The 10382-nt window shown below is 41.9% G+C and overlaps 1 protein-coding gene across 4 annotated transcripts; it reads left to right on the top strand.

Annotated features, from left to right (window-relative positions):
- The first annotated feature begins 4084 nt into the window (after positions 1-4084).
- Positions 4085-9704, top strand: LOC125531546 (uncharacterized). 4 transcript variants are annotated; one of them, XM_087537140.1, is made up of 8 exons: positions 4085-4246; positions 4544-4650; positions 5254-7736; positions 7814-7894; positions 7983-8138; positions 8228-8422; positions 8516-8674; positions 8772-9704. In XM_087537140.1, exons 3-8 carry the CDS (start codon positions 7731-7733, stop codon positions 8868-8870), a joined length of 696 nt encoding a protein of 231 aa, XP_087393266.1. In that variant the 5' UTR covers positions 4085-4246; positions 4544-4650; positions 5254-7730; the 3' UTR covers positions 8871-9704. The 4 variants fall into 4 exon arrangements, 3 of the variants coding, with proteins under 3 accessions (XP_087393266.1, XP_087393267.1, XP_087393265.1); XM_087537141.1 differs by having other exon boundaries at positions 5249-7736; positions 9461-9704; XM_087537139.1 differs by having other exon boundaries at positions 5249-7736.
- The last annotated feature ends 678 nt before the right edge of the window (positions 9705-10382 follow it).

Raw genomic sequence — 10382 nt, 5'->3', positions numbered from 1 at the left:
ATGATAACATAGAACAACCGTGGGATGATCCGAAGATGAAAAAGATTAACAATCACGCCATGGGCATGTTTAGCAATGATTTGGCCTCCTGGAAAGGGAGGGTGAAACGAGCTATTGAGGCTGAGGAACCCCTGTCCAAGATTCTGGAGGAAAACCCGACACTTACGGAAGAGGAGTTCGAAAAGTTCAAGGACACTTGCGCTACCGAGGCAGCCAAGGCTAAGGCTACGAAATTCAAGAGCCTTCAGCAAAGGAACACGGGGAAGCATCGCCTCGGAAGTCGTGGCTACCTCGGTAAAGGCCCATATGGGATAAGGAGGACGCGGAACGTGAAGCCGCGGGTCTCCCAGACCCCTTCGCGAAGTTCACCAACCCCTTGGAGCGTGACTTCATCAGGGCCCACTACAAGTGGGATAAGGAGAAAAAGGTTTTTTACACGGACCAGATCACGAGGAAATTGATTAGACTACTGGAGAAGCATCACCAGCTTGCAGCCAAAAGCCCAACTTCTCCGACGAGGCCCAAGTGGGACACCCCTCTCAACCGGGCCTTGAACGAACTTAAGGGACTCCCTTTGGGCCAGCGGCCGCAATATGGTCGTGTGCACGGCGCTGGAGACGGCGCCACGTGGAAGGTGTTTTACAACGAGGGCCCGGAGGCCAAGAAGAAGAAAAAGAAGTTTAGTCAGGCGGACATCAACGCAAAGGTGAAGCTTGCGGTCGAGAAAAAAGCAGCTGAGGACACGGAAAAAACAGCCGAGGAGAAAAACGAGTTGCTACAGCAGGCAGTCAATGCAGCTGTAACTACTTGCAGAAATGATTTCGCTACTAACTTGGTTCCATCTATCATCAACTGGACGAAGGAAAATCCAGACAAGACGGTACATGATTTCCCGATGCCCAGTTTCGTCGGGAGCAACTCCATGAACAACAACAACACCGCACCATCACTTGCTCACGCAACCGGGCCTCCTCTCGCGGTCGCTCCCGCTCATAGCAGCCCGTCCTCAGTCTCTGGCGCGCTAGGTGGGCCTTTGTCTTTGGCTGAGCTCGACGCTGTCACGGTAATTACATGTCACACCAACATATATATATATAGAATATTCCATTTTCGTTGCCTTTCGGATGTTTTACGCCATAGACATATGTGTTTGCAGGGCGAAGAAACCCCGTGCACCATACTCTACTTGATCAAAGGCCAGAAGGTGGACGTGGGAAAGGGGATGATAATGAACCCCATGCAATCCACGTTCCACAACCAGCTGATCCCCGCTGGGCACTTCAGGGTTAACTTGTCCAGTGTGAAATCAGGGCACGAGCATTTGCCTCCTCCGGTATATCCCGTGGGAGAGGACGATGAGACCCCGCCATGGATTGGAAACTGCAAGGGTTGGGTGCTGCTATGGCCGAAGAATCGTATTCGTCTGGAGCCGGCCGAGAGCACACCAATAACCACACATCAACAAGCATGTGCGGAGACCACCACCCCGCCTACGCAATTACCAGCTCCTGTAGTGCCGAGTGAGAGCGGCGGACGACGTGATGAAGGGGGTGCAATAGTACTGGCTGATATAATCAGTCCTGTAGAGCAGATGGATGATGAGACGGAGGTCGACCCTATGGGTTTCCTCAATACAAACGCGTATGACTGTGACATAGATCTGATGAGTCAACCATATGACGAATCGGGCTATCAGCATGCTAATGAGGATATGGATGATATGCCTGGGCAGGAAGGTCGTTGGAAGGATTGCAAAAAGTCTCTCTTCATGAATACCTCACAGGACACGCCTGAAGATGTCGCCTCAACACAGGCTCAACTATCCGGGGGTCATACAATGCTTAGCCCGGGAACCCTGGGGCAGGGGTTAAGGAAGCGTCTGGAAGGTGTGCCCAAGAAAAAGGAGAGGAAGAGATCGGGGAAGATAACTGCCTCCAAACAAGCCAGAGCACAAAGCAGCTAGACGATGCATTCTGAAGAGCATGTACCCGTGAAAGGTGCGGCCATGTTCCATCTCACGGGCGAGCTGATGCTACCGCCGAAACCGCTGGAGGCACTATCAGGGGATCTCAGGAGACTGCACGACCATGTGCTGTCGACTGAGAAAAGCCTACTAGCCTCAAAGGATCCAGGATATCCGATATACGCGGCTCGTGTGCCTGAGGAGAAGTGCTACGTCGACACACGGCCCGCGGAGGTGTTCTTCCTGCGGTTTGACCATATCTTTGAGATGTTTCTGACAAGGCGGCTCGATTTTACAATCGTCCGCCTTTTTGCGCTACATATGAGCTCCGTCATGAAGAGTGAAGAAGTCTCGCAAATCTGTGTGGCGGTTCCGTACTACATGCACGAGTCTTTCTTGAGTCTCGGCGACTTTGAGCGTGAAACTGCTAGGGAGTACCTCCAAAACTTCATGGTACAGAATAAGGACCGGGAAATTGTCCTCGTGCCTTATCATCCAAAGTAAGTCAGTTCCGGACAACCCTTTCGTACATTTCAATCATTCCTTCTCTCTCATATGGGGAATAATTTGAGGTGTCTTTTCCCCGCAGCAACAGGCGCGTCGTCCTTATCGTTCTTTACCCGCAAGTCTCCCACGCCGTGTATTTTGACCCTTCCAGAGACTACGAGAAAAAAGACTACACCCACATAATGAATATTCTAGATGATGCTCTCCAAGGGTTCAGCATTAGAGGTGGCCACATGCAGATCGGGAAACAAAGGAATAAGAAGATGGGTTTCGCGCATAAAACTAACTTCTCCTGCATCCATGTCCCAAAACCAAGCAAGAAGGATGGATTCTACATCGTCCATCTCATGATTCAGTTCAACACGGATCACCAAAAGCTTCGCATGAAAAGCAGAAATGATGATCATATCCACAAGTGGCTAGAACCTCATGGGGAAGCGGATTATAAACTTAGAGATGACTTCTTGCACATCCAAAGCGACATTGCGACGATCATCATGAAAGAAGTCGTCGATGAGAAGGGGATGTTCCACCATGGCCCTATATCGCGAGCTGACGTCACTACAACAAAAACGGCTTGTATGGTCGCTTTTTCTGAGACGCTATTTGTATTCGTCTCTATGCCCATGAACACTAGCAAGCTAAAACGCTTCTTAAGATGTTTATAGGGCGTCACAAACTTTTTCTTATAATTGGCCATTTAGAAAATAGGTATATAATTTTAATTAACTTAGAGACAATTTGTGAGACGCTTTATATGCGACTATAATCAATTTTGTTGTACTCAAAAGGCTAATAAATTGCAGTTGTGGTAAAATTCGAATAGATGACCCGAGTAATTGCACGAACAAAATGACCAAGAAGCATTTTGTTATTTAATTGTGACCTTAATCATCACATTCATACTAGTCTCCTAAGTAATATCATATTATGTCTGTAATATTCTCATGTTAAAACAAAAACCTTAATCATATCTCCCTGGAAAAAAAATCCTTAATCATCCCAAAGATACAAGGGATTTAATGATTTGCCCTATTTTAGTTTGGCACTTGTTGACTTGCAACATTTGATTTAGACTTATATATATACTTTACATTAATTTACTGATTATTTGCCCTGAGTGGCGTTTTTCTGATTTTTAATTTATTTAACTTGATAAATCCTGGTGGAATGACCTATATACCCTTTGGTATTTTTGCAATCTGCTTTGTACTACTATACGCGACTCCTGAACTAAACAAATTGATCTACTATGATGGTTTGTCCTTAGCACCGCCGTTGCTCGGCACCTCTTCACTCCCGTCGCCATTTGCCCCCAACCAAAGCTCTCAAGCCGCCGACGTTTCCCCCTTTGGCCTCCATGAGGCTCCGCCAGTGCAAATAACCTCACATTAAGAACAGTAAAACTGAGCCTAAACCGAGCTCTCTCATGCCCCCAGCGATTTCAGCCGTCGGGTTATGCATTTAGATCGTTTCTCACCGTCAGATCACGTTTCGGCGCCAGTTTACCGTGACTGGGCCGCCTGTCCTGATGGGCAGCTATTCTGGAGACTTTTTTGAAGGCTTGTCGTTGATTGGGCCTCAACGGCCCATTTATCATCTGCAGCTGAGGAGGCGAAGCTAGCGAGGGAACCGGTGGTCAACGGGATCCAGCGGGGCAAACACTAAACGGCGCCTTAAGCGCCGATGAGACGCGTGCGAGGCAATCGGCGGTCCAGGGGATCCAGCCAAGGCGAGGTGTCTGAGGGGATCCGGCGCTCGAGCGGCTACCTCCAGGTCAGTTCGCTCATCTTCCCTCCCCTTCTCTCTCAGGTCCTGAAGGCGGCAGCGGCAACGAGCCGGCGACGCCTCCGCTGAGGTTGCGGCAATGGAACCCGCGCGAGGTGGTGCTGGGCAGGGAGAGCGTGCGGCATGGGCCACTGGCCTTTGGAACACATATGAACATCCATAGCTCTGGCGGAAACGGCGGCGGTAGCGGATGACGTCTCATCCTGCTCCTAGCCGGCGACGGTGGATCAACGCCTATTCTAATTTAACCTATTCTAATTTAATCCTCCTCTCTTCTTCTTGTAGGGCAACCTGTTCTTCTCGATGGTGCTCCAGCAACTGCATAATTCAGGCTGGAGGTGATGGAGGGCACTGTACAAGAGGACATGTGTATGGGAACAACAATACACCAGGTCCCCCTATATTTCTTTCATTTTCATGTACGATTCCTTTTTCCACAAAACAATTTCTGTGTCCTGACATACTCCCAATCCAATTTGTACATACAGGTAATGTTGTTGGCGATGGTCAATTGATTTGAGCATATTTGGAGACTGGTAGGCGCGCGGCCGTACTGCCTGAGTCACCACCTGAGAGAGGATCCCAGAGGAGATGGGCAGATGCTCCAGAGGATTTTGTACATAGAGCAACTTCCTCTTCATCTAGCTGATCTTTTCTCGAAAACTTGAGCCACTGGACTTATGCACTTGTCCCTTAGAGTCAATGGCCATAGCCTCTTGCGTATTCAGGCCCACTCTTCTTTCACCCAATATGTCTATTTCCAAATATTCACGCCCTTGGTTCTCTCCCATCTGACCTGTGACTAAAACTAAAATTAATATGTGCAACTAACAATGAGGCATCTCATGAGAATGGAGTTGAAACAATCGGTGTACTGATGGACATGTTATTTTTTTTATTGCATACTTGTTTACTTTGGACCTCCGTCCTGAATAGTAAGATCAACACTAAGATTGATGTACTAATGACATTTAACTTTTTTTGTGTCAGGTTAGTTGATTTTGTACCTCAATCCAAGAGAGAGAGAGAGAGAGAGGTCCCCAGCAATTGCTCATTATAATGGTCCAGCTAATAAGCTTACGACGGAAGATTACATGGATAACAATTCTTGATGTTTACAACAATTAGTATTAGTGATAAATAGTATGGTTGGCTGCCTCTTTGTGGTTTCGTCAACAATTCATGATCTTTACATGAATTAGTAGTAGTGATAAGTAGTATGGATGCCATAGGATTATTTTTCATTCTCACATTCAATTATTAGTTATTGCAAGCTTCTTAGATCTATAATTTGGTAAACCTACTAACATCACTTAATTGAAATATTTTTTGTTTTTTCTTGTGCTCGGCTTGCAGGTAAATGTACTTGAAAAGTCTAATCTGCAACCTTTCACTCAAAGCCCTTAAAAATAAAATGACAATAATTCGGTATATACATGTCTTGAATTAAATTTTTGTCTTATATTGCAACTTGTATTATCAATGATTTTTGATGAATTATATTTCCTTTACTTGAAAATGAGCCACCTTTTCTAACACAGTAAAGCTATGTTTAGAAGTATTCACTAATTAACTTGTGAAGAGATCTGAAACAAGGTTACCCACTATCAGAAATAATGAATGCATCTGTACAATAATCAGTTGGGTACCTTCTTTTAGTTTGAGTTTCATAATTTGGATAGTTTTTATTGGATTGTTATTGTTGTTTCATGTATTTGTTACGCACTATTGTCCCACCTTATGTTACTTGACAATATTGCAAAACATATGTTTTAATGGAGCTATCTGAATGACCTTGATTTGATTTTACCTTGTCTAATATTTTTCTGTTGTTAGTACCATTTGGATAGAAATTTCATATGTAATCAGTAAGTTTGCATTTAGTTTTTCTGTTTTTATTTCCTTTGTTTCCTCAAAGGTTGATTTCACACGATAATCCCATTTGCAAGAGAGCTTTTCATCGCCTCCATACATGTGTTTCTCTGTAAGTCCTAAACTGGTTTGGAAATTTGGATTTGTGGTCTGGCCTGGATGTCAACATCATTTTCTGTATGATGGTATTATCTGATGATGGGAAAATGAAACATTTTTCCATTACCAGATATGTTCTCTTACTCATTCTCTTTAAGTACTACATCTGGAATGATGTTAATTGGCGATTAGATTACTCCCAGGCTTGCTAGCTTTTGGAGAGAAAATTATAACTGATCAGATTTGGATTTTTTTTCTGACCATTTCCATGGGAACGAGGGATTACGTCATTGCTTTACCTGGTACAATTTGTTTGTGGCTACAGCCCATAGCTACAAAAAAAGCATCTTCATATTTTCTTAGGTGTCTTGCCTGTTGCAAATACTGGCATTCGGTCAATTTGTAGGCTACTTGCATATTTTCTTCTTCTTGTAGTTGTGTTTTGCTTGGAAACGGCCTACTATCACATAATATATTGACATGCCCTCACCAACATAATTTGTTACCTTCGCAACAAATTTGAAAAGATGCAGAGTGTTGTTTGTCAGGTGTGATTGCCAACTTTTTGAGTTTTTTATAATTCAACTCGTGTCTACCTCCCTTGTGTACAGTGTATTACTGTTATCGCTTGTTTGTTGTCTTCTTTTATTATGGACAAACTACTAACATTATTGTATGTTTTTACTGAATGTATATGTCCAGTGTACTACCATTCTTCTTTTATATATAATTATACCACAGAGGTTTTTACAAATATTTATATTATTCTTTTATCAAAATGGATGAGTGTGCGAACATGTTCTATGATTGAACTTACATATGTGAAAGTACTACTCTGCCATGTTTTGTGGAATCATAAGTACAACTGAGATTCCTATCATTTTATTGATAAAATGGACGGGCGCAGCAACGCGCGCCATCAATGATCTAGTTCCATTTACGCTGGAGCATAAAACATGATAGTGTTTGGTTGCACATGCTGCAATGTACTATGCTATTTTGTACTAATTTTAGTCTGTCCTATTTCCTACCTCATCTTAGTGCAGTCCCAATATTTTGTTAGTTTTGATTCTTGCATCTTAGTTGAAGGGAGGTTTCAATCAACAGCTCTCAAATTTTATACTAAAAGATTGTTGTTACAGGTTTGTATGTTGCTATGTGCGTTACAGTAACTTCTGAAGTGCTTTTTGGGCGCCTTTTCAGTTACATGTGTTTATGGGTCATATTTTACGGCAAAATCACCTTATCCCACTAGAGTCTAACATATACCATTTGCTACAAGTAGATTCTCTTTAAAAACTTGTAAAGCATAAAGAGGCTAGTTATCTAGCAGATGTAAGATAAACTGGAGTGTACTGTGACCTCCCAAAGATAAAGATATGAGTATTAATATACTATTATCCTATTCTTGTTTCAGGTTGATCTCAATGAAAGAGTTGTTGGCAGTGACCTCCCAAATGAATCACATAACGAAGCTAAAGAATATGCTTCATTGAATGCTATGCTGGTGATGTAATAGTTTCTTCACTAATAAATGTTCTACTTCATTCTCATACTGAAACAATTGTTCATCATAAGTTGCAGGAACTACATCCTAGCAATTGTGCGGTAACCAAAGAGTGTTACACCGGTTTATCGTTACCACAAGAAAAAATGGTCCCTAAGGTGTGTGCATAAATTTCTGCTTTGTTATTAAAAAATGCCTATTTTTTGTATAAGTTTACTTACAACTAAACTGAAACCTCAATTGTAGAAAGCACACATCGAGAAGTTTGATAGGGCCAATGAAGGAAGTGTAGAATCAACTTCGCCGGACAAGCATATCACTACGCAGGAATTGCATCCTAGTTTTTCTATGAGAACTAAAGAGGATTACAGTGGTTTATCTTTACCACACATGGTTGCTAAGGTGTGTGCGCATAATTTTTTTACTTCATTATCAACCAATGCCTATGATTGTGTATATTCATGTCATACTAAATTGAACCTCAAGTGTAGAAGGCATGCATTGAAAAGGTTGATAAGGACAATCAAGGCTGCGCAGAATCAACCAAAGAGGGTTACACCAATCAAGGAAGTGCAGAATTTACTTTGCCAGATAAGCAGATTACTGCCCAGGAATTGCATCCTAGGTTTTCTTGGAGAACCAAAGAGGATTACACTGGTTCATCTTTACCACACATGGTTGCTAAGGTGTGTGTGTATGCATAAACTTCTGATTCATTGTCAAACAATGTCTATGTTTTATGTATGTTTACTTACAACTGAACTAAACCTCAACTATAGAAAGCACACATTGAAAAAATTGATCATAGGGTCAATCAAGGGTGTGCAAAATCAACTTTGCCAGACAAGACTAACCAGGAATTGCATCCTAGCAATTGCGCAAGAACCAAAGAGGGTTGCACCAGTTTATCTTCACCACATGAACACAGAGTTGCTAAGGTGTGTGTGCATGAGCGCATAAATTTCTGCTATGTTATCAAACAATGTCTATGTTTTCTATAAGTTTACTTACAATTAAACTGAACCTAAACTGTAGAAAGCACATGATGGTCCTGAAGCAAATAATAGTCGTGCTAAAAATAACAATGCCACCAAGCAAGGTGGTCCTGAACCAAGTGTACAACTTTATATCTGAATGACAATGGTTAGAATAGTTAGTTGGTCTAATTCCATGTGCAATTGTCCCTTTCTGTGTAAAGTGAAATCTTCCATGGTTTGTGATAATGTATGTTACATTTTTTGAAAAAATAGGATAAAATGAAAGTTTTCTTGGTTTCGTTGAACCCGAGAAGCAAAGATAAATTTGTGGCCGAAGGAACTTTAGTGAGTAGAGATAAAACATACGTGGTTGGAGGAAACATGCTTAGAGAGAAATATGTAGCGGTTTTTGTTTGTGTTGTTTCAAGACTTGGAGATCAAAAATTGGTTAGACCATATGAACAATTGGAAACATTAAGGGATGCTATTGGTCATGTTATTGCATGGCCTCTATCACATGTAAGTACACTTCCATGCAATCATCGTATGCTCCAATGTGCGTGCTTAAGGCTTTTTATTTATGAAGTATCTTTGTGATTTTGAGTTAAAAAACCAAAGTTAACGACTCCTATACAACCTCAAAACAAGCCACCAAACACTGGTATGGTACATCATCAAAGTACATTTCTTCTCCAACTAGTCTTAAAGCCATGTTCTAAAATTTTCTCGGTTATCATTATTTTTCAGGGTAGCTCAAGATTTAGAAAAGGAGTGCATTGCAGGAGCCAGGAGCAACTATAGAAGAATTAGTCTTTAGATAGACAAATATTATGTATTATATAAAGCTTTTAGCTTTATAGGAAAACTTAGTCCTAGTTTGTATGATCTCTTCTTAATTATTTGCATATTTTATACGAAGATCTGATTTGATGAATGTGATTGGTGATATGGGTGGATGCTTTTATGTAACAATATATGTTGATCATTCTGCATAAGCATATGACATGATAAAGTTACTAGATTTGAAATGGTGAAGTACAAATTTGGAATAAATCAAATATTATCTAAAGTAAAACATTACGTGGTTAAAAAATCTTTTGTATATTTAGAGATGAATATAATGTATGTACCTAGTGTCTATAGGAATGGGCCTAGGGCCTATGACGAATTAAATGGCCCTGTTAGTAGAGACGTACGAGCGCGCCTAACAAAACAACTCTACATATCTAGAGACGCTTTTGAACGTCCAAATATAGCGTGTCATATCTAGAGACGTCTCATGCCATGTATAGACGCTAAGCCAGTGTGTCTATGTTTTGAGACGGTCCGTGAGGAGACGCTCCAAAGATGCTTTACTAAATCGACTCTATGATTGCCTAGAGGTAAAATAACACATCTCTAGCTTTGGGATATGACGTCTCTACATGCAGTTTTTGTTGTAGTGTGTCCGAACTCGCATAGGCATGCAACGTCTAGACCTCACGCCGTTCAAGAAGCTAGGGTCCATCCTCAATGATATGGAAGGATGAAACTTCTAGTGATTTATGATGCCAATGATGATGATATGTGTCGGTTGAACTTGTATACTTTTTGTAGCGATGAAACTTTGTGATGTCCATGGTCCCTGCCGAACTTGCGTAACGCTACTTTGTTAGTTTGCGTACGATGA

The sequence above is a fragment of the Triticum urartu genome, chromosome 7A (assembly GCF_056163025.1).
Source record: "Triticum urartu cultivar PI428250 chromosome 7A, HENAU_Tu73, whole genome shotgun sequence".
Lineage (NCBI taxonomy): Eukaryota > Viridiplantae > Streptophyta > Magnoliopsida > Poales > Poaceae > Triticum > Triticum urartu.
This window is presented reverse-complemented; position numbering and strand designations above follow the sequence as displayed.